At 42.5% G+C, this 24,168-nt stretch overlaps 2 protein-coding genes across 9 annotated transcripts in view; both read right to left on the reverse strand.

Annotated features, from left to right (window-relative positions):
* The window catches only part of SCUBE2 (signal peptide, CUB domain and EGF like domain containing 2), a 44,376-nt gene extending 34,787 nt beyond the window's left edge, over positions 1-9,589 (reverse strand). For 2 of the 4 annotated variants that reach the window (XM_065066175.1, XM_065066172.1), the window contains exons 1-5: positions 9,204-9,589; positions 9,122-9,135; positions 6,755-6,877; positions 6,200-6,325; positions 2,867-3,001 (exon numbers count right to left, since the gene is read on the reverse strand). In XM_065066175.1, coding sequence (XP_064922247.1) covers positions 2,867-3,001; positions 6,200-6,325; positions 6,755-6,877; positions 9,122-9,135; positions 9,204-9,574 — 769 coding nt within the window. In that variant the 5' untranslated portion in view covers positions 9,575-9,589. Of the gene's footprint in view, positions 1-2,866; positions 3,002-6,199; positions 6,326-6,754; positions 6,878-7,347; positions 7,531-9,121 lie in introns of all 4 variants that reach the window. The other 2 variants (XM_065066174.1, XM_065066173.1) reach the window with 2 other exon arrangements.
* A 7,800-nt stretch (positions 9,590-17,389) lies between these two features.
* DENND5A (DENN domain containing 5A) overlaps positions 17,390-24,168 on the reverse strand; it is a 68,262-nt gene continuing 61,483 nt past the window's right edge. For all 5 annotated transcript variants that reach the window (XM_065066166.1, XM_065066163.1, XM_065066162.1 and 2 more), the window contains 5 exons: positions 22,945-23,126; positions 22,020-22,102; positions 21,060-21,183; positions 19,859-20,027; positions 17,390-19,167 (listed from right to left, as the gene is read on the reverse strand). In XM_065066166.1, coding sequence (XP_064922238.1) covers positions 18,984-19,167; positions 19,859-20,027; positions 21,060-21,183; positions 22,020-22,102; positions 22,945-23,126 — 742 coding nt within the window. In that variant the 3' untranslated portion in view covers positions 17,390-18,983. The remainder of the gene's footprint in view (positions 19,168-19,858; positions 20,028-21,059; positions 21,184-22,019; positions 22,103-22,944; positions 23,127-24,168) is intronic.

The raw sequence follows: 24,168 nt of genomic DNA on the forward strand, positions 1-24,168 counted from the left end.
AGGACAGAGGAAGGGGATGCACTTGTACAAAGAACTATCAGAGATTCTCACAGGCACCCTCTAAGAGCCAAATGGCGAGGAGCATCAGCACAGCCAGCAGAACTGGAATGCATTTGTCTTTTTTTCACGCTTTCTACACCCTTTTGTTAAGGCAACTTTTTCCAAAAACCTTTCTAGTTATGTCTGTTCTCCACAGTCAGGGCTCTAAGAGCAACAGCTGAGATGATCCCTGTGCATAAGCCTTCAGTCCATACAGTGATTTCAAATGTGGCAGGTTCAATTAATTCCCATTGATTCAGCCCAACAAGTAAATAGCTATGAATTAAATACCACAAGGGAGAGTAGCAAGATTTGTCATCCATAGCAACATCAACCACAGGATGTACTACATATTTCCTTGTGAAAAAACTCTGTTTTCCTTGAAATTTTTGTATTCGCTAATATGGAACAACTTAAACAGCAGAACAAGCTATATGTGCATGGCTGTCCTGCCAGCCACTGTAACAGCCACCCAAAGTAAATCCTTTCTCCCACATAGAGATGAAGAGCTCAGTCGGAGCAGACAACCAAGGAAAAAACAGAATTGTGCACATCTTTCCAAGACACACTGAGTTCCTGTGGTTTGAGCAGGGGCTTGGTGGAGCCATCAAGCCCCTCAGCCCTCAGAGCACCCCTGTGCTTCAGGCCACCACAGTCATATCAGATGAAAAATCAACTTTAATTATCAAAATCTCCTCTAATAACTACCAGACCTTGAGTCCCATGTCCCAGTAGGTGACAGGGAACCCAGAGGATAATTGCAGTTAGGCTTGAAAGGGCAGATGACTCTGAGGCTCCTCAGTTACACTGGTCATCAGGAGGAATACAACATCCCCAAGTCCCTCTGTTTCTCCTGTCTCAACTCTTTTTCTGTGTATATAAAGACCAGTATTACAGACTACTAGGAAGGTCTCTCAAGCATCAACGTATACACCCTCTTAAATGCGCTGGGAGATGGAGAAGGAAATGCTCCCTTATAGTGTAGATAAGAAGCAAAACCAAATAGATGGTCTGGGCAGTAAGTACCAAATGCTGTTTAGATCAATGGTGTGAGGTCTCAAAAGAGCATTAATAAAGCACATCCACCAAGTGATGTGTACACAAGGCAGAGAATAGAAGACCTAGTGATGAGTAGAAAAGCTGAAAACAAAGTGAGGGGAAAGATAAAGCAGTGATATTTGGCTTACAACAGACCTGCCCACCCAAGGAAATAAAAAAGAGGGGAATCCCATGGAGCATTTCTTCACAGTAATGGAGGAGAGGTGGGAGGGAAAGAATCACAGTGTGATAACCTGAAAAAAATGCCTTTTCAAAAAACAAAAACAATTGTTTCTGTACTTTGGTATAAAGAAAATAAACATTTCATGCAAAAACAGTAAGAGCTTTTTTGATAATACTGGTATCCATAACAATATATTTAATTTAGTAGTTTTGTTGGGGGGGGGAAAGGCATCTTTTTGTCTCTTGTTTTTCAAAGAAAAAAAAAAAGTGGAAATTTGGTATTACAGGAAAAAAGGCCACCTTTGCCAAAAAGTTAAAAGGCATTAACTGCATCTCTAAAAATAAGAGAACAGAGGTAGAATTCCAAAGGTACAATTTAGGGAACAAATACGAATGACAGGAAATGCGGTTGCTGTTATTTCAGGAGAGAAGATACTGAAGTAGCAGCAACGGAGAATAAAGAGTTGGAAGTTTTTCATCCCTTTGCATCAGACAAGACAAGGAATTCAAGCAACCGATTTTCATCCTTAGATTCATCATCCATGCACACACACAAACATACACCACTGCTAGCAAGGAAACATGAAGGGAAATGCGTTGTCCCACCACTGCAGCCTTCCTGCTCATCCCCACTCCTGCCTCAGCACCTGCAGCAGCAAACCGAGCAATGGCCTGAGGAACCACCATCCACCAGCAGACCCCCATGAGACCAAGCCCAGTGCCAGGGGAGCCAAGAATACAAATTCTTAATTTAAACAAAAATCAATTAGCTGCGTCAGATGACAGCCACCTCAGCATACCCATCTGTGGATGGCCATATATGTCTATAGATGTTGATGTCTTCACTATGGGGGTTTTTAAAGTGAGATATGTTTATTCATGCTCAGATTCCTCTTATAGTCATGCCAATGATAAGCCTTAGATTAAAGAAAGTTTTGCAGCTTTCAATACTTCATAGTAAGATATTCACTGTACAGTTCAATGGACAAATCCCTGATCTGAGCAACCACTTTAAAGTATTCCCTAAGGGCACCCAAAATAATTTTGTTCAATCTGATGTCTAGTTAGATATCCAAAGCTCTCTGATCTCTCAAAGGTCGCTTCATAAAGGTTTTACTCAAAACAAAGAACGCAATTTGAATACCTTTGGGGCTGACAAACAATAAATCTCTTAGCTGAAACCGAAACACCATCCAGGGAATCTAAAAGGTATCCGAAGGTAATGCAGATATTGCCCTGTAACTAAAGCCAATGGAAATGGTCAGAACTCGCTGTCCTACCATTTGTTGTCACTCCCTGGATCAGGACACAGCTTAGCTGCACAACAGAGCACAACGTACACCAGGACTACAGCAGCACAGCCCTCAGCAAACACAACACTGCAGACGTACAGGTGGGATCAAAGGGGCAGAAGGGATGTAAAGATGCTTCAAAGTCACTTAGAAGATCCTCACACACTGCTCCTTTTAAAAGGAGTGAGGACTTCAAGACCCTTCACAGCTTTGAAAAACTCAACCTAAAGACAGTTTTGAAGCTGCTTTGGAGTTTTTGTAGTCAGCTTCTGTCAAAAGCTCCTGTGTGGTGCCTGGAGGGAAGCAAACAGTACCTTCTGAGCGGTGGATGCACGTATGCTGGTTATCACTTAGAAAGAACCCTTCCTTACAGCGACATTCATAGCTCCCCACAGTGTTGACACAAACATGCTGGCAGCCACCGTTGTTGAACATGCATTCATCTGTATCTGAAAGAGAGAGAAAGAGAAAGATAAGCTTTGTACACCAATATCATGACATTGGCAGCAGCCACTCAATGTGCAGTACAGACAGATATCTCCTCGGCATGTAACCATCCAGGCTGGTCTATTCTTATTTTGCTGTCACCCTTGGGAAACCATATATTTGCTGCTGCTCTTCCCCTGTTCACAGTTTGCCCAGTCACAGGGCTCCCAAGGAATATTAGCCAGCTAACCAGAGTTACTGGTTACAACTAAGGCAGAGTAGCCCTGGTAGAGCCAGAATCATGGCTCCACACTCCAACTAGTTGAGCGTACCCTGCCCCTCAGAGCAGCAGGACGGCACTAGCGCTCAGCAGCCCAGCACATTCACATCTAGGCTGAGCATCCACACGTGGTTCTGTCTTGGTCAGTGGGGCACAACTTTGGCCCCAAACTCATCCAAACTGTAAAAGGTGTTTTTCCAGAAAGCTTCCCATTCTGAAGTGAAGGTGGAACAAGAATAATACGAACATCAAAATAAATTTAGCTTAAAGCCTATCCTTTGCTCCTTATTTTCACTCAAGCTAAAATTTACATATCACATCTGTTCTGATGCTCAGTCCCATTTATCATCCTCCTCCCTCAACTCTAGGTCATCACCACTTACCATCAAGGCTGTGTTGCCTGACTGCAGTCAAGGACAAGAGCAGAGGTTCTGGAAATAGTTTTAATGTTGATTTTGCAATATTCAGAGCTTCAGCAATACCAGAGAATACAGAAAGGCTCTGCTTACAAGATAACCAAGAGAAACAAAGAGTAGAAAAACTTCAGCTAATCCTCTGAACAACAGGATGCTCATCCCAACCTCCAATTGTTTGGAATTTTACCCATTAATAAGCGCAGGTTTTTGTAACCACTACCAGCAGAAAATTTTCCTAACTTAATTTTCAGAAATGCCACTCTGAACAGGAAGCTAAAATGTTCAGTCCCTTAAAAACAGAGGAAAACGTTGCTAAGGCCAAGCATTGGTCTCATTTGCAAATTAATGTGGAAAACCATATTTGCTGCCTGTTCTGTTCATTGTTCCTGTGCTAATAGTACAATGTTTTTAATTTAACACTGTAGCATTTCTGGCATAAAACAGCTGACTTCTAAAAAAGGAGAAAGAGAAAGGCTTTTAGTAAGAAGCATAGCATAGCATTACAACAGATTTAATTTCTACTGAAGGCAATGAGTAAGCCAATTGGATGTAAAAGAATGTGACCTGCTGTAGCAAAAGGAGCAGCTGACATATCTCCATCACAGAGAAGCTATGTATTTTAGAGTTCTACAGTGATGTGAATGTGCAAACAATCATGAATAAACAGCCACCATAAGTCTTTAGAACTACGGATTTGAACTCCAGCAGATGTTTCTGTCTTACAGACCTTGGAAAGCTTACAAAAAATCATCTCTTTCCAACAAGTAATTGTCTATTTGGCTTAAACCCAGGCACACAGCCGAGATCTTCAAAAATAAGGGTGAAAGGAGGGCAACCCTGGCGTGAATAAAGTAAATAAACAGATTAAGAGAAGATGTGATCCAATTTGCTGCATGCCAAAATATTTATTTAAAGTTTACATCACATCTCAAAATTGGCAGGTCAGTGGTAAAAACTTCATTGTATGTCAGTGACATTTTATTTTACTTTAAAAAATCTGTCATGCAATACCGATTAGCTTCCCAGTAACAAAGCACGTGGTAGATTTTGGTCTGAGTTATGTCTGGGTCTTACTGATCACAAACAAGTCAGCTGAAGTGTGCTCTGGAGGGGCTACTGGATACAAAGAGAACAGACCCTTTGGTGGCATTGTAAGAGACAACGTGTTGGTTCACATTCAGCCCTTCATAGTAACTTCAACTGAACTCCACTGTGTGTTTACACAAACGCACTAGAGAAAAATAAGATGGCCTTCCTACTATTTTGAAGCATCAGCAGATATTTTGCTTCCCTCTCTACTTGCTTTAGTGAAATACTTGGAACTTGGTCACTTCATCCTCTCCTCTGCTTACACTGTAACAAAGTTCACCTCTGGGCACACACAAAGTTCCCAGCAGATGAAACCCCACACAATCCCACTGAAGACTCCAGAGCTTTTCTGAAGATACAGGCCAGGACGGTCTGATCCCCAAACTGATATGCCATACACTATAGTGGGAAATAACCCAGCCAATATAACTACAGTCTTGAAATTGTGCTGTGAAGGCGAGTTTCCCTCTGGCTGACATGGGCACGGCTGCCTACCCAGGCACATCCACACTGCAGCAGAAGAGAGAAACTGAATCATCTCTGAACATGCAGATGGGACAGGTACCACAGCGCAGGGCAGAGCCACACAGGGTAGCAGCGCGGGGCCCAGGAGCAGGACGGCTCCATCAGCTTCATCCCGGTCCCAGGGGAATGACACCAGCAGCACGTCACGCTGTCAGCAGGCTGGCAGCTGCTGCATTTCTGTACACTGCTGCTCTGAGTGCTGCAGAATGCTACAGCGCTAAAATCACAAAGTCTTTTCACCCGTTTTTAAAGATTTTCACCTGCTGGTGCACAAAAAGAAGGAAACTATCAAGGTCTTTAAAATACAGAAAAACAGGATGAGTGTGTGTGCATGCAGGATGAAGGCAGCGTTGAACACATTTTCAGAGCTGCACACTTTGCTTCACACTAACCACCCAGGGAACCTCCAAGCATTCGGCTTAGTTCCTCTGTACTTCAGTAGCCTGTATCTCACACAGCTCCTGCACACTCCTCATTGTCCTTTCCTTACACTTCGCATGTCTGGAAGCACTCAGACACAGAGTGAGAAGCCCACACCTTCTAGATGTAGTAAAGATTTCTAAACCTAGAAACACACCTGAGAACTGATCCTAAACTAACTTGGGAACAGAAAAGACAATAATAACACGTTCTCTTACATAAACTCAGTTAGCATAATAATAGATGGCCCTTCACACATTTTAACCCAAAGCACTTAACAGAAATGTAGCACAATTATCCTCGTCTTTTATAGACGGAGAAAGAGCCAAAATGGGACAGCGCATCAGTATCTGGAATTCCTTAGTCCAAAACTAACGTTCTTCTCTAGCTGAGCTGATTTAACCCAACAGATCTCCCCACATTTCCCATGGGTGCAGCTGAAGGGTTATGTCAGCATCACCACTCGCAAGGTCCATGAACATGCTTCTTACCCAGGCAGTTGTGGCCATCGTGAGCCAACATGAAGCCGTCGTAGCAAGTACAGCGGTAATTGCCTGGAATGTTGAAACACTCGTGGACGCAGCCTCCATTGAAGTCGTTATCACATTCATCAATGTCTAAGGAATAAAGCAAAAGTCAATGTGATGGATGCTTGCCTGAGTGTTAGGACAGCTAGAGATGAGACTGCATAAATGTGAGCAGCAACTGCTGTCCGAAATCATCATTGTCTTGCAAATAGACTATACTTAACGCATTGCTTGCTGAATGTTTCTAAAGAGTGACAAAATGCCCCGAGATTCCCATGTAGCTTTACCTTTATCGTTTTTACCGCTGCTGGTTAAACAAACTATTAGATTAAGTGATATTACCAGGCCAAAAGCCACACGATGTTGCCCCTGATTTTGTAAACAAGTAACTCAGGTGAAGAAACAGTAACTATTTTCATTTAAAATCATCCTCTGTATTCTAAGCAATTATTTTTAATGACTCTTTTTAGAAATACCTCATGTTGACCCAGGCAGAGCATAATGCTTCGGTCACTTTACCTTCACATTTCTTCCCTTCACCAGCATAACCAACTTTGCACATGCACTTGTACAGCTTGGGGGTGTTTTGACAAATCGCGTCTGGGTGGCAGTCATCGAGCCCCAGGGCACACTCGTCCACATCTGTGAAAAGACAGATTCAGGCCTGGAGGACAGGACATGTCTCCTGTGCACATCACTGACCAGATGGCACAGGGCTGAGCACCTGCTGGCAGTGCACAACCACAGATTGTATGTATTTGTGAGCCAGGACACAAGCATGCACCTGAACTTAAATTTGTATAATGCTCTACCTGCACATACATGTATTTGTATGCAATTCAGATAAGCTTGTGTTAAGCTTTTGTACCCACTTATTAATACATCCAAAATAATCTATTACGGGCTACGTCCTCCGTGAGATTTAGCTGACAGTTTTGCACAGATTCATCAGAGACTGGTAATCTTTCTGGTTAACAAAATACAGTTATTGAAAGAGTTCTTGATCACATCTGTGACATGAACCTTAGGAATCCCAATGGGTTTTAAACTAACAAGAGTTTACAGAAATATACTTTCAGTGTCACCACCAACATGTTAAAAGACAGACTTACCAATTAACAGATGCATAATTTATAAATAATGCCACTTTTAAAATATAATAATAGTATGTGGTGAGCAGCATTGCCAAATCACCTGGCCAGCCATCACAAAGCACACCATACTGAAGCACAATATCCAGGTGGAAACTTCAGAGCAGAGAAAATGAGAAAGGGAAACACCCACAGGAGGAAGCCCTGGAGATGAAGAAGTATACACAGAAGAAGAGGAAGAAAAGTTACAGGCAGCAGAAGACATCAGCAGAAGTTTTTCCTACAGCAGAAGAGAATTCAAGCATGGATATGGGAAGATTTCTAGCAACTGGAAGAATTGCAGAAGAAGCATCCCACATACAAAAAGTGACTCCTGAAATAACAGGATGAATTGCAGGAGAAAGCGACTACTTGAACAATTGGCCACTTTTTATAGGAGGAATCACTTTCTAACAGGGAATTTCGGCCAGCACCTCTCCCATTTACAATTATAGCATTCATATATATATATATATATTTTTTTTCCCCCCCCTAATCACAAAATATGCCTGTAGGTACCGCAGCGGTTGCCAACTCCACAAAATATTCATTTGATTTCAACTCTTAATGGCGTTTAGCAGTGAGAAACAACGCAAAGAGCCAGTGCTGGAGCAGCAGTGCTCTCTCTCCTGGCTCTCAGGTGCACACAGAACCGGTAACAGCGCTGGAGTCCCCAGGAAGCAAGGGGAAGGTGGAAAACACCCGGAGAGAGCGGCAGAATCTGCTTCCTCTCCAAGCAGAAAAATTGAGCCATTAAAAATGGGGGTGCGGTGGATTGAGGGAGCAAGTCAAGCAAGGAGGGGTGAAGGGAATCGCTGAGGGGCCTCCAGCCAGTGGGATTCGGGTGGCCGGGGCAGAAGGAAAGGATGGGTGGGGAAGGAAAGCCAGCGGGCAGGAGGAGGCATCAGCCGCAGGCGCTGGCTGCGCACCCCTGTGCACGGAGGTCTCCCCGTCCAGCCCGGGCCAGGGAAGCAGAGGGACACACCGGCCCGGCAAGGGGGGTGGGGGGGGTGCCAAAAAGCACACACCGGGGAGGGGGCTTCTTTCAAAGCTGTGACACAGAAACATGAGCGAGATCCTACTCCAGGGGCAAAACGGCCGTTCCGCTGTTTTCTTTTTACAGTGACCCTCTGTGGTCTGCAGCGCTTGGAAGATCAGCAGTAAAAAATCCCAGAGTTAATGCATACAGAAGCATCACAAAGAAGGCTAGAAAAAAATCAGTAGGCACAGGGAGCAAGATTTCCTCATGTCGTGACAGTAGCCTGAGCTGAGGAGAGACCCTGGAGGAGGGAAGCTGCGAGCAAACATCACAGCCTTAAACTTGGCAGTAAAGGCGACGCGGAGGAGGCTGCAGGAAGAATTACTGGGTTTATTCCTCAGCCACCAAAGGCAGATTAAGCCTTGATATCCGCAGAGTTCACTTCCCCGCTCCTTCGGCCAAGGTGAGGCGTTAACCAGGTGCCCTATCCCCGGGGGTCAGCCCCGCTCCCGGACGAGACCGCCTGCAAACCGGCACTTCAGAGTCAGCAGCGGCGCCTGCAGCGCCCCGCGAGGAGCGACCCCCGGCCCGGGGAAGACTCCCCGCTCCTCCCGCCAGCAGCCGCACCTCGGGAACAGCCTCACCCTCCCGCCCCCCTGCCCCGGGCGCTGCCCCCCGTCAGCGATGGCCCGGCGCCCCGAGGGGAAAGCCGGTAGTGCCCGGCGCCCCGGGGGAGCCGCTGTCCGGGGCTGAAGGCGAGCGGCGGGCGGCACTCACCGGGCAGGGCCAGGGCGGCGGGGGCGCCCGGCGCGGGCAGCAGCAGGAGCAGCAGCGGCAGCGCCCGCGCCCCCGCCGCGCCGCGGCGGCCGCCGGACCCCATCGATGGCGCTGCGGCGGCGGAGGCTGCGCTGGTGCTGCCGCCGCCGGGCGGGAGGAGGCGGCGGCGGAGGGAGGTGTCTGCGGGCGGCCGGCCCGCCTCGCACTGACAGCGGGAGCGGGGCGGCGGGGGCTGGGCGGGCCTCCCCTCCCCGGCCTCCCTGCCCTCCCCGCGGGCCGCCCGGCGGCACCCGGAGGCGACGAGCGCAGCCCCGGCGCACGATCCGCCCCATCCCACATGAAAACCCGCCATCCGCCGCACCAGCGCACCCACCCACAGCACCGGCGTTCAAACACCTGCACAACGCCCCAAACACAGATGTCCCGGAGAGCCGACGCTTCCTGAGGGTACATGAAATACCTCACACGCAGACCGTGGGTGCCAGCGGCAAGTGTATTTGAACCGGGGCTCCCCTTTCTGGAGCGCCCATGAAACGGTCTCTTTCTAGTAGAGACAAGCCCACGCAAAGATCGTGTATGCCTGCATCCTGTCACAAGCCAGATATACACAACTGCAGTCTTGCTTGTTTCTTCAAAAATAAAACATTACAGTTTTTACCAAGTAATTACACCCCACTGCAACATGTGAAATCCCCCTCCAAAGGATGTATCAGGATCCACAACATCCCCATCAGGCCCATCCCACCTCCTTTCCCAGCCAGGGATCTCTCACAGCTGTCCTTCCTTTGGCAGGTAAAAGTGGCCTATCCATTATGCACTGAAAGTGTAGTTTCCTAAATGTTGTTTGACCTTTCATGGGGCAAGCTGAAAGCAGGCAGTATTCTTTTCCACCCCTCCCTCCCATCCCCATTTCGCTGCCTTTTCTCTTTTGTTTTGTTCTGTGAGAAATACCGAGCTATTTCTACTTGTAAGGGTGGTTTATACACATTAGTAAATCTTCAGAGTGAAACTTTCCCTCAGTCTTTGTCTTTGTTTCCTTAATGGTAGCTATAAATTACCACTTTCCTTTCTCACTGGAGCATCAGGCTTCATTGCTTTTGAAATGATCAAAGTTATTCTCTTCTAAAATCCAATGAGAAACAACCTATTGTATCTTCTGGACAGTTTCAGTCTTAGTCAAACTCGTCTATAAATGCATAAAGCTGCTCATTAAGCACTCCAAGGATTCTCCAGCCCCACACCACAGACCAAGCTTCTCCTTCCAACAGAAAGTAATAAATGAATGAAGACCTCGGCAGTTTCCATGTTCACATAACTAAACAATCATACTTAGGAACACCACACACCTCTCCTCCGGGGCTATCAGTCAAGATGTCTCTACAAACAAGCTTCCCAAATGCACACAGAAGCCATCTCCCATTGAGGCGTGTGACTACAAGCTACCTCACAGAAAAGCTGTTATGTTTTTAAGCACTTTCCAGTCAAGGTTCCTCAATGAACTTGACCAATATCCATTTAATTAAAATTCATCACAAGATCTGACGAAAGACACAAAATCTACACATGAAGAGTGTAGCAGAAAACAAACAAACAACACTAAGGGACAGTGAAGAGTCATATTCCCAAATAACTAAATCTTTCTGAGACACAGTAAAAGCAAAGCATCTTAATTACTTCTGTAAACGAAAATATAAAGACACACATAAATATTTGGGAATGCCCAAATTAGATCAAAAGGTCTCAACACAGCCTGGAAAACAAACAGGAACAGTATTAGTTTTATCTTAGTTAATGAAACCATTTCTTACATACAAATCTCAAAGTGCTTTGTGAAGGATCCTATTATTTCATATATAATACTCATTTGTTTAAGATGATGAATTGCTATTAAAATATCTCTTCAAAGGCACAGAGCAGACAGAAGCTCAGACATAAGTCAGACGTCTTTCTGTAGTCTTCTTAACTATTTCTATTCTTAACTATTTCTATTCAACTATAGGGTCACAGTGACAGATGACTGCACTGGGTATTAAGAGCTTTACTGGGAGAGAGAAGCTACAAAAATTCTTAAGACAACTTCAGCAATAATTTAAGTATGATGAAAGACAAACAAACATACCAGGAGCAGTTCAACAGGAAGAGACCCCAAATAACACTGTTCGGGGTTTTTCTTCAGCAATTAAAAATAAAATCAAATCAAAGTTTTAGGGAGGAAAATAGCTACTGCTAAATACCTGCAAGAAGTGTATGCAAATAAGATACTTTCACATATTATGCATACAGATCCTAAAACCAATAGCAAAGTTTTTGCTGATCTTGATAATATACAGTATCTCAATCTCAAACTAAATTTTCTCAGTGTTGTGTGGACCAGAGTCCCACGAGTTGTTTCACAGATGCTTTGGGGAGAGAGGTTTGGCTGGTTTATGTTTGGAGAAAGGCTGCACATCAGAAACCTCATCTGCTTTTTCCAATTGTACCAAGGTGTGTGCTACCTTATAATCTTGCAAAACCTCATACTTCCTTCCACTAATGCTATTGGATCCCTTTGGACGGCCAGGAACACAACACTGCTACATACAGTGTGTGCTGCTCCAAAGGACCTTCCACACAGCCGAGATCCCAATTCCCCCTGTCCTCCACAGTTCCTTCACATTGAGAGATAAAGAATAACCTGCCATGGAGTAGTCGGATGTAAAAACTGCTCCAGAAATTCTGCGCTTGATCTCCTGAGTCTGAAAATTTCAATTGAAAACTGCTTCATGTTTTATAATCCTTGTTAAATTTTCTCATTTAATTATAAGCAAACCTTATTTGAAGACTGCTTTTGAAGATTACTATTTCATTTGTACTTTAATGTAGCGAGAAGCAGTGGGTCTGCTGGGCTGAGCAATAGGCATCGTATTGACCCAAAATTTAACACGACAGTGCAAGCGTAATGAGTGCTTGTGACAGAAGCCAAAAACAACTGGGGAGTGGGTGGAGATGCCACAACAAAAAAGGGAAAGGGGCAGACAGACAAGTGAAGAAATACTTTAAAATATTTAATTATTCCAATGCTTTTCACATACATCTTATTCATCACTGTATGTATACTGGGTTTTGAACAATTGTTTTCCTTTGAAATTAATCACTCAAACTTTTGCACTTACACTTTCCATCTTAAGTATCCAGGGGTTTTCCAAGCTACCAAATAGGTTGCTGAGTTCAACATAACACACCTTCAGGAATCAGCGTTCAGTTTTGCAATTTAACGGTGGCTTTCAATGGGAGCAGGATCTGCACACGGCTTATCTCAGAGAGGAAATCCAGGGCTCCCCTGCCCATAGGGTGTCTAGAAGACTCTCCCATGTAATTTATACTCCTTATGCAAGTCTTTTTATGTAACAGGTAGAAAAACTTCCCTAAAACAAACATCAGATACATTAGTGATATTTTAAGTGTTGTAGGATCTGTAGCTTAAAATGCCACTGTCACTGAAATGAAGAAAAGTTCCTGTTTATTGCAGGACTGAATACAGTATGCTCTATTAATGAATATATATCTTGAGGTAATAGGGAAAAAAGAAGACTTTTTGCTATGTGCAGTAACTTTTAGACAAAGATTGTTGGGTGCAGCTCTTCAACATTTGTACTTTGTAAGAACTTTCCAAGTCATCACTACAACAAATCGCAACACAAGCACATTTGCAGGTCCATGTGTTTGGGCCAGTTAGTCAACAGACTATCATTGTCTTGACCCCAAACTCTCCTCACCCACAGATGTTAATAAGCATCACCTATAAAACCACCTCAGACCTGACATTTGGAAAAGCACCGTGAACCCAGCAGTTGCACAACACATTTTTCTCACCAAAGCCCCTGTTCTTTTTTTGTTCTTTTCCCTTGCAGGAAATCTGAAAGATTCAAGGCCACCCGTGATGAACCAAATGTGAGCCATGCTCACCTCACAGCTCCATCCAGGCCTGTCCCACGTCCCTCCTCATAGTGCCCTGCAGAGGAATTCAAAGCAGCAGATCTAATATGTCCAGGGAACCAAGATGGTCTCAGTTTCCAAGCGAGGCATGTTTGGCATCTCAGACAAGTGCAGCACACCTGGCAGCAGGTACCAAGTTCATGACTGCAACCCCCCAGACCTGTCCCAGGCTCAGCCCACCAGCACCACATCAGAGCATGGGGCAGGCTGAGTTCTCCTGCAGCATCAGTGAGCCCACAGGACAACCCCATCAGCTGCTAGTAGTGCAGAACCACCAGCAGCTCAGGAACACTGATGTGGTTCCCTCAAGAGAGACAGGGACACTTTCTAGTTTGTTTTGCTTAAAAAAGCCTCCACCACAGACTAAGGTGGGTGGGGGGCGGGGGTGGTGGTGCAGAGAAACTGAGAGAGGTGAAGGAAGCAGTGATACCTCGCATCATGAAACTCCTTCCCTTCTGCATTTTCATTGACGGTTTAAAACATCTAGTGATGATCTCGTACAGTTTGACAGAGTGAACCCCACCAACTTAAGAACAGCTCTAACCTGAACCAGGCTGAGAAAACTACCTTCTGCATTTGTCAGCTTCAAAACAGCAATTTGCCAAAGCAGAATTTAGCAGTTACTAACATGCAGGTCAGAAGAATAAGCCGGTCTCTGGCTAGAGCTGACAAAGGAGATGGCAGCTCCCTCAACCACAGGAAAAACAGGGCACATGGATGATGAGCTCTTTTTTGCAGACAGTGGGCTAGTAAGGAACGGCAGCAACCATACAACACCGGGAAAGTGGCATTCAGCTTTCTTACCTGTTCCTGTCATTGTACCTGCAGAGGAACCACAGAATCAGTGACTGAGGTTGGAAGGGACCTTTGAAGGCCCCTCTTGTCCAACCCACCTGCTGACGGAAGTGAGTAAAACTTACTTGGTCTCCCTGTTTCTCACACAACTGACATACAAGACTTGTGGACACAGGCAATGAAAAGGCTACAAAAACATACCTGCAAAGGAGTTGCACTCACATTTATTTACTACTCCACTCAAGCCTAAAAGCTAGATTTAATATACAGTAAGGTAGGCAGACCCAGTTTCAAGGCGAGATAAGCAGAATGGTATCTAATGAACCACGATTACACAGAGCTCCACCACATCAGTATGTACTTTGAATCATTCCAAAACGGAGGGGGAAGGAACTATACTTTTGCCTCTGTGCCAGTACAATCCTTCCATCCAGTAACTCCTCCTCTGGGACTACCTGTCAAGTTAGATCTTACCTGGGGTAAAAACGGGGTAAAAAAAGTAGGAAGCAGGCAATATAGGCAATTATGCTTGGGCACACGTGTGCTACAGATGTTGTCAGAATCTCAGAGGAGGACTGCTGTATTTTCACTTAACCTTGTATTTGAAGTATCAGACAGCTACATTTCCAAGAGTTCCTGCTTCTCTGAATGCATCCTCTCACATAAAGGCCAAGTACATGGTACATAGAGGTGACTAACTATTTTTCAGACCACAAAATTTAAAGACTTTCACTAAATTTGGTTATTAGGACCAAAAGTTGTTCTAAGGTAGGACAAAAAGCTAATAGAAATGTCAGCATGTGTGTGTGTGTACTCACAGACGCTTCCCAAGATCCACGTTAATCCATTTGCCTTCCTGTTCTCCCCATCCCCTGATTCCTGAGTCTCTTCTGCTGATGGCAGACTGACCGACAATCGCTCAGGAGAAGGTGCAGGGAGAGAAGCACAGACCAGATACAAAACTGTACAAAAAGTGTGTCCTGAAATTGGACACTAAAGTGTCATACCTACCTGCGGTCAGGCAAAGAAGTTGATTAGCCAAATTATGACAAAAGGCTTTAGAAAATAGCACATAAATGCTATTTTTCATGTTAGAAGACAAATTTTATTGCAATTCAGCAAATGAGCTACACCTGTAAAACTGTTTTGTATATCCAATTCACATTTAATCTCAAATGGATTGAAATGTCACAGGAAAAATAAAAAAGGAAAACAGTACCTGGTTTAGTCATTATAATGTAAACTTCAAGACCCATCTTTTAAAAAAAAAAAAACAGCCAGTGATTTCCCCACATAGCAAAATATATAGTTTATAAGGTAATGATGCTTTATCTTAGTTCAACAGCCAATCTCTAGGTATAAAATAAAGAACTACAAAGATGTGAAGTACATGTATAATATCTTCAAGTTTTTTCAAGTATCCTATAGTATCTTGCACTACAGACAAAAACCATTTGACAATATACAGAAAAAGTTCTCTCTGAATAGTTTCACTGCAGAAATCTTAACATATTCATTAATTGAAAACACATAAAAATATGGATCATCCAGCTAGTAGGTCCCATTTGAAAAATACTCTTTGTAATGGAAAAAGTTGTGGAATAGTCTTCAATTCACAAATATGTTTTCAGCTACAGAATGTCAGATAGTTAAAGTTTATGGCAGGTAAAGGCTTTTTTTTTTAGTATAAACTTTTCGTAATAGTATTTCATTACATTTAAACCAAGTCTTTATTAATTTGCATTTTCTTTTTGTATAAAGTATCATTGTATCAATTCTGACAGTGTTAATCAATGAAGCATAAATAATTGATAGGTGATAGCCTGTTTGGTTTTTTTCCCCAAATTGAGTATCAGCCTGCAAATATATTTGGCCAATTTAGCACTATATATTTAAGACATTATGCACTACTTACTTTTTATAATTGTATTTCTCTCTACAGAATGTGTGTGTGTGGTTTAAAAAAAAATATATATATTTATATATATTTTCCCATTAACTGTTACCAAAATCCAAACAAGAAAAGAGCATAGCCACATTAACCTGCACCTACCAAACCTGCTCCCTTACTTTAGAAAAGTAACAGAAAAAGGTTACCATAGCTCATTTCTGAACACAAAACACAATGCAAGTTTTAAAAAGGGAGATGGTTTTACAAAGCTCTAAAGAGTAAAAGATGCCGACTGTACATTTGTTCTTGCACAGAATCATCCAATTCAGCAGAATGGCACGGGAGGAGCAAATGCTGGATCCTAACGTGATTCTGCGGGACCAGTGCTCGCTGCATCAGTGACACAAGTAGGCTGGTTCGTGGTAGGGACCACGGCTGCTACTGCAAACCAAACTGATCTCAGATGTGCCAGCCAGATCTCTTCCCAAAACCCTAGCACAGGCTACCACACAGCTATATTTGATAATCCAGTCTTCCTTGGTGGCCTCTGGATAAAACAAAACCATCTTTTTTTCTTGCTGCGTTTCAGAACCTTCTACTAGTCTCTCAGTGGAGCAAATCCTTCCAGACTTGGAAGTCCATAGCAAAAAGCGCTTTGAATTCTAACGGGGTTAAGTACAGACCCCTGTGAGAGAAGCAGGAAGGGTCTGTCAGGGAGAAGTCTTTCCTGTGAAAACAAAGCAAGCAAGGAACTGGGAAGATGAACTCTGCATCCTCCTTTTGCAGCCCGACAGCCAGCACACAGGCTGCTGTCACTGCTGGGCAGCTCCATCCTCACGTGCTGCTCAAAGAACCCACCACTGGGGAACCAGCAAACCCCGGCCTGCGTCCATCCCAGGTACCACCAACTGTCAGAATTGAGGCCAAAGAGATCCACATCAAAGCAAGCCATGAAACCAATGGTATTGTTCCACACTAGGTGAATTTGTGTAAAGAGAACAAAGGAAAAAACAAAAGAAAAAGAACCACAATTCAGGGTTAATTAACTCATGCAAGATAAAATTAATCTATACTTAATACTATGAAAGATACAATTTTAACATGGTCAAGTAATCTGTTAAGGTCAAAATAATGAATCCAACCCTCCATTCTTAGATAGACATATCCCCTGTGAAATACACAGGCCTAGTAAAATCATCTTAAATGTAGCTGAAAGCACTGTAAAATGGGCGGGGGTTTGCTATTATTAATACATAAATAAGCAATTCAGGGAAAGCATATAAAGATTATCCCAACGCATTAAGTTCAATATGTGAAATTCTCAGAATAAAGTATATCTGTTTTCTTTTTGCTCTTCCAAAGCTGGGAGGAAAAAACAAAAAACAAAACACCAAAAATAAAAACAAAAACCCAAACCAAAAAAACCAACCACCACCAACAAAAAAACACCACCAACCTGTACACACAAAATAGTGTGAAATGCTCCTGTAAGCTCCAGACTGTGAAACAATTCACACCTACCCGGCATGAGAAGTGGCTTGGACACTGTCCTTGCATCTTCCTAATGCTACTGTGAAATCAAAAAAGAATCTTGCTCTGACAAGTAGTGACAAAGGAACATCTCAGTTTAATAATGAAATAAATAGGACAAAAGTTAAAATAGTCAGAAATTTAATACATGTGCTATACTCATAAATCATGGGAATAAGACTATCACAAGATGTGGCTAAGCTGTAGGTAAAGAAAAGGTGCTATAACATTGGATGAACTGAAGAACTTGGACTCTGCTTCTCAAAAGAGGGACAATACTGAGATAAGTTCATACAGCGGAGACCTCTTAAACACATAGCCCTGAATTTCTGTACAGTAATTTGCGATGCTGTTCTTAAGTCACATATTCATTCCAAAGAGATTTTTATCAGAGGATTCAAATGAACAGAGATGCCCTTAGGCATTTGCCAAGTTCCAGATCTCCAATAAATTAAACTTCCAAAATGTTTGTGTTTTATTGTAGAAGTGGACTAAAGCTTTCTCTGCTAAAAATAAAAGCATCCCAAATGAAGCAGACTGTGACAACAGGACCCAAGACATATTCATCAAAAGGAGGAGAAAAAACTTGACTACTCACTGTCTTAGCAGAAAAATTAAGAAATCCTTATACTTGTTAGTAAGGTATACTATTATTATTTTATGGGGGCGTAAACATCTTTATTTAGTCATCTGGCTTTTGGGGAACTCATGTCCCTCTTTATTAGCAGTTAAGAGAATCACCAGCAGCAACCCCGTCCCAAACTTCAAAAGGCTGGTTCAAGCAGAAACATCTTTGAGTTATGAACAATTATTCCAGGTTTTTAATTTACGTGGACTGCACTGTAAATTCTGAATTGCAACATAATACAGCTAGTTGTATCATAGAAGATTTTTTTTTTTAAAGACAAACTTACAAAACACAATGAAGGTTAAATAAATAAAAAGCATCTGTTAAAAACACCCTTAATGTCTTCTGTGCAATTACGTACCAATATGAAAAATATTACTTTGATCTCTGCACATTTCATGGTTCAGTCTCCCGGATTTCACTAAAAATAATACTGACAACAAAAATAAAGGAAAAAATGATTTGTTGACAAATCAGTGCTTTGGAGCCATTAAAAAGCACACATCAGATTTGTAGTTCCCCTGCAGCAGAACATGACCCAATACATTAAAAATCAAACATTGGTAATAATGTTAATATATAAAATATTAGTTTAAAAACTATAGAATGACCTTCTCAGCAGAAATGGAGTGTATACATTGGGGTCTATGACACACAGCATATCTGAAGGCAAGTTCACAGAATGCTGAAAGGCTCACTGCACATTTTCTATGGCAAGGAAATACTGCAGCTTTAAAATAAGCTGCACAATACTCATCTCTATCTCTTTCACATGAAAGTGTGTAAAAAGCAAATCAGCAAATAAACTCTAAAATAGATTTATACCAAAATCCTCTTTTTTACATTGAGTTTACAGCTTCTATCCATTTGCCTGTACTATTTTTTGGAGTTTCCTTGAAGAAAAGTCAAACTTGCATTCTAGGGCCATGAACAAGTTCACGATACAATGTACTGGCAGACAGAACTTTTGCATACTAACGAGATTCACTCCTTGTTGCTTTTTTTTTTTTGGAAGATAGTTTTTTTTTCTGTGGGACAAGCAGTCAAATATCTATTCCTTTGACTAGAGATGCCTCCAGCGTAATGTTGAACTCCTGCAAGGTCTGCAGCACTCGAATCAAAGAATTCACAAGGGTATGATCCTTGATCAGTGCTATGTCTTCATACATCTGTGCTGTGATCGGGCAGTCTGCGAGCAGGGCGATCCAGTGATGCAGAAGGTGGTCTCTGACAAAGTGGCAATTTGCAATTTGGAAATAAAAATAAAGCTAAGTTAATTTCTCATTTTCACTTAAATTATTTTTCTTCTTTGCCTTCTAAACAGACCTCTTCCACATGCTTTTACAAGGTGGGAAGGAGGAGTAAGTTTAAATAGAGAGCATCCACGAGAGATGTGTTTCTAGGCTTTCCACCCCTCACGTCAAAAGATACGGTTCCCAGGAGGCTTGCAAGTCCCAAGCAGACCCAAAGTCACAAGTCTCCTCCATTCCCTTGGTGCCAAGAGGCTTCCTAAGTGGTCCCAGCTTCCCTCGTACCATGAGCAGGTGGAGGGTGGGGAATTCATCCAGCCATAAACTGGAGAGGCCTCACTGATGGATGGGTTTCTATCTTCCCACCTCAGCTGTACATGAGAGGGAAGCCGCTCACAACAGGCTACTACCCTCCTCTGTCAATTCAGCTGCTCAGCTCTTCAGGATAATCGGGTTTGTATCTCAGATTTCCCACATTTCACATGCCTAAGAACTCAGCCAGGGCATGGTTCACTTCATCCTTCTTTAGTTACATCAAAGAACTGTGTAAGTAACAGTCAAACTGCACAACCAGCAGTTGTTTGGCTTTATCTTACTAATGAGCAACATATTTTTCTAATAATAATAATAATAATAATAATAATAATAATAATAATGGTTCTTTATACCTGGCTCCAAGACACACCAGCATCTGAAACTTGCCATCCTTCCCAATGTTTCTAGGGGTGTTGTTGATAGCAGTGATAAAGCGACAGAAATTCCTGGCTCTTGTCTGCCAGTTCTCTTCTGGGACCAGTTCATTCTGCTCCAGGGTCTCATAGTATGTTTGTGCTTTTTCTTAAAAGAGCGGTGGGAGATAATGAAGCTTCATCAGTGCACACAGCAGTCCTAAAATATCTGAAATATCATTCTTCTGTGCTTGGAATAAAATACTTAGGCACTATGACCTTCACATTTAGATGACTAAATTTAATACCACCTCAGTATAATGCTCTCCCCATGAGCATGCTTACAAATCCATATGGCTGTCTGATGCATGTAGTGGACAGCTGGTAAATCAACATAGGTGTCTGTGTTATGGAGGGGGCAGTTGAAGTTGAAAGGTCTAGATTCAAAGCTCATCCATGAATTTCCCAAATGATTACATCTAGGCACTGTTTTTTCTCTTTGATTCAGTCCTGTGTTCCCTGTATGTAAAACTGGGATTCCACTTCCTGCCCTCTGAACAGTGGTAAAGAGGTTTTAGTATTTACTGATTTTTGAGATATTACAATAAAATGATGATATAAGGAAGAGAGTGATGTCAAAGTGCCTACTTAAAACACAAACACTATTAAAACCAATTCATTTTCTAAAAGGTGTTTGTGTACCCAGTTGATTTATTCAGCTCTATGCCCAAGGACCTAGACCATTGTGTTAAAAAATTATGCTTATAATGGACATTGTAATAAAGGGGTTAAGTACCAATAGCAGTAGATACGTCTGCTGTGCTTTATAAGGCAGTGCAGCCTCTTAAAAATGTGATCTAGTGCTTTCACTATGCTCAGTTAAGAACAAGGTTACTATATGCCAGTTTACCACCTTATTTAACTAATTCTTCTCCACTAATAAAGTTTGTTTTACACTATTACTGCCAGAAGCACAAATTCCAGTTACTGTATTAAGTACAGTGACAACTTTGTCAGAAGACAGATGCTCTTTCTTTCACCAGTACAAGGAGGTAAAAGCTCTCATGGCAATTCAGCTGCCGAGATGCCTCCAAGAAGAACGCTCTTCACACCAGCTGAGATACGGCAGCAAAGATAAGGAACTTGGATGGACATGCTTTGACAGCACAAACAGGCTCTGGTACGTCTTCCTCACACTTACCTAAAAAGTCCCAAATAAAGACGTTTTTGAAGAGTCTCGGTGATTTAAATCCATGCTGAAAGACTTGCTCAAGAGCTGAAACAAGTCCACTTTCTCCACACAGCAACAGCGTCAGACTGCCTCTCTGTTGGGCACACATAGAAAACACGCACAATTACTATCTCCGTTTGGAAGCCTGAGACACAAGTGTCTCATGCTTCTATTACTGAAACCAGCTTTCAAATAAATGGATGCCCAAAGTTACAGTCTACTGTCAAAGCGGCTCCAGACAGAATGACCCAGTTGTCACAAGTCAAAACTTTCTTGGACTTGCTAAGAACAAGGCTGAAGAAAGCAGTTTCAGGGTCTTGTCATCACCAAATGAAGCCACCAGAAAAGCCAGGATAAAGATCATGAGCATCTTTTTTACCTACAATAATGACCACTGTCCAGAAAATTAGGAAAACATTTTCCTCTTTTACTGAATAATAAAGATCACGGGTCCACTGTAGCAGGTGCCTCAGATTGTTTGCTTATCAATAAAAACAACATTTAATGCCATTTCTAAACCTCAGGAAAAAAAGCCAAGTTTCTATTTAGAACATGAACAGGCATAAAAACCTACCCAGTACTTCACGTAGATACAAAACGTCAGTTAATCCAGAACAACTAAACAGGAGGTAACACCCTTGACGACAGTGGTGCGGGTAGAATTCTCAGTAGAATTTGACTAACAACACAGTTTCCAAGAATGTTAACATGTAAATTAACAGAATGCTCCACTTAGCAGCAAAACAGATGTACCTGAGGATGTACTATTCCAATGGGGTAGTCTCAGTGTCTCATTTTTGCTGCACGTAAGGAATTTTCAAACAAATGGCGGTTCATTCAGTTTAGTTATTTCTGTTATACATTTTCCAATGCTTACTAATAGGAGTTTTAAGACAGGAGTGCCACTATACAGACAACACAATTCCTCACCTCCTTCTCTGGCTTGTGGAAATGCTTGACAATGCCATTGACAGCTTCACCAATAGCTTCTTGTATCTGACCAGTATTTAACTCTGCAAAATACAACAATATATCCAGTCACTTTGCAATGGCTTTCAAAAATGTACCTGTGCATGAGCAATAAGGTATATCACAAAAAAGAAAAGGGCATGAACCAGTATAACCTATGCTGTTAATGAAAAGGTGCTGGACAGTGGATAATAAAAATCCAATTCTACTTTTATATACTGTGGAGGAGGTAGAAATTGAGATGGATTGTTTCTATATTGAAGTTAATACTGTGACGTTTCAACACAACAACAGCTGGAAAGGGTTTTTTTGCATATCATGTGACTTTTCAGACTGGGGCCCAAAGCTAAGAAAAGATGTGCTTTGTTTAGGACCACCAAACCTGGGCACCCTGGAAACACTTTCTGTGATAGTTTCACTGTAAACCCAGGCATGCTTGAGAGCAAAGTAACCACCTGATTTATCTAGAATAAGACAACTGCAGACCAGTGATCTCAACAGAAAAATGAAGTCCGTGACCAGAAACCACTAGCAAGCTTTTTCATTCCTGAAGGATAGAGACAGGACAGCAGATTTCTACCTTCCTCCACAGCATTCATTCCACAGATGACGGACAAGAACACAGAAAACTAGGGCAGCTAAGCACTGGACCAGGAGTCCAAAGACATCTTCCTTGTGTCCTTGGAGACTTTCAAAACTTGAGTACACCGAACAGGTAGCTCAGGATTGTAACGCAGAAGTTAGCTGGGCTTTGAGCAGGGGTTTTCACAGGTCCTCTCCAAGCTACAGTTTTAAAACACAAGAAAACCTACAGTGCTGTTTGCAAGCAGTTCTCCTCAGGTGATAATGCAGAACAGTATGAGCCAGGACACCCCCCACCACTCACTTGGCTTATTGTTTGGTGATATAGTGACAAATCTTCTGATCATGCTTGGTGACTGCTGCAAAGGAGGGGTTCGGCACTGCCGCTCATCAGCTTCCGTGTGGGAAGTCAGCAACTCTCCCACCAGGATCCTCTCCAAGCTGCCATCATCCATTCCCTTGCCAAGCCACCTTCCACAGGGAAACCTAAGAACATAAAGGAGATATTCGAATCAAGACCTTCAACTCAGATTCAATTCCATGCCACAGACTTTAAACTGCAGTTGCATAAAACCCAAATTCTGCTAGTATAGTTATAAGAAATAATTCACTCATCTAGCAACAAAGTCTTGGTTTTGGCATTTGCCAGCAGAGGGAGCAAAAGTAAAACAGCTTTGCAGTTCTAAGTTTTGTGCTAAGTGTCACACTGGATGATCCGCAAAGCAAACAGTGGTAGATTTTGTCTCGTGTCCCGCATGTAGCACATGATTTGAGGGCTGAAGAGAAAAAAGAGGTAGAAGGGGAAGACCTACACCACACTATGGATGGGTTGTGAAATACACTTTTGCTTTCATTGCAGGCCAGACAAAAAAAAACCTCCAAACATAACCTTAAGTGGCAAAACACCAATACATCTATTGAAATTGGGATATTAAATCAGACGTGTGCTCACTTGCTCATTGTCACTTTCTGTGAACCAATGTTGATGTCAGTTTAAACAGCTTAATCAGAAAACTGAACAGCATTCAAAAACAGAATCCTGTCTCTTCATTTAATTACAAACATTCATGGAGAACTGAGTGGACTTACCAGTTTGTCATCAACATGAGCCTGACAGTTTCTCTAAACAAAGGACAAGGCATCAAACTATGCTGTAACTAACAAATAAATTTAATTCATTCATTTACTTTCACTATGCAAACACAGGTTTCTAACACTCATAAGTCCTTGTGTTCCAGCTTCTGTCCAAAGGTCTCTCCTATAACACCTAGAGCACTCAACCTTAACACAAAATACCACCCATATTTGGTAAGCACCAAGCTCTAACTTGCTATTTCTTCCTCGGGCTCAAGGCAGATTATTTTTAAGATGCACAACAGTCAATTCATCTTCTTCACCAATGTTTTGAGGCTAGACATGAGCATCTGCAAACTGAAAACTCTGTTTAATTTTGTAAGGATCATGACTTGTTTAATGCCAGAAGCCAAATGACCTTTCTATGCCTTCAAGTAATGGCAGCTGTAGACAC

The sequence above is a fragment of the Columba livia genome, chromosome 5 (assembly GCF_036013475.1).
Source record: "Columba livia isolate bColLiv1 breed racing homer chromosome 5, bColLiv1.pat.W.v2, whole genome shotgun sequence".
Lineage (NCBI taxonomy): Eukaryota > Metazoa > Chordata > Aves > Columbiformes > Columbidae > Columba > Columba livia.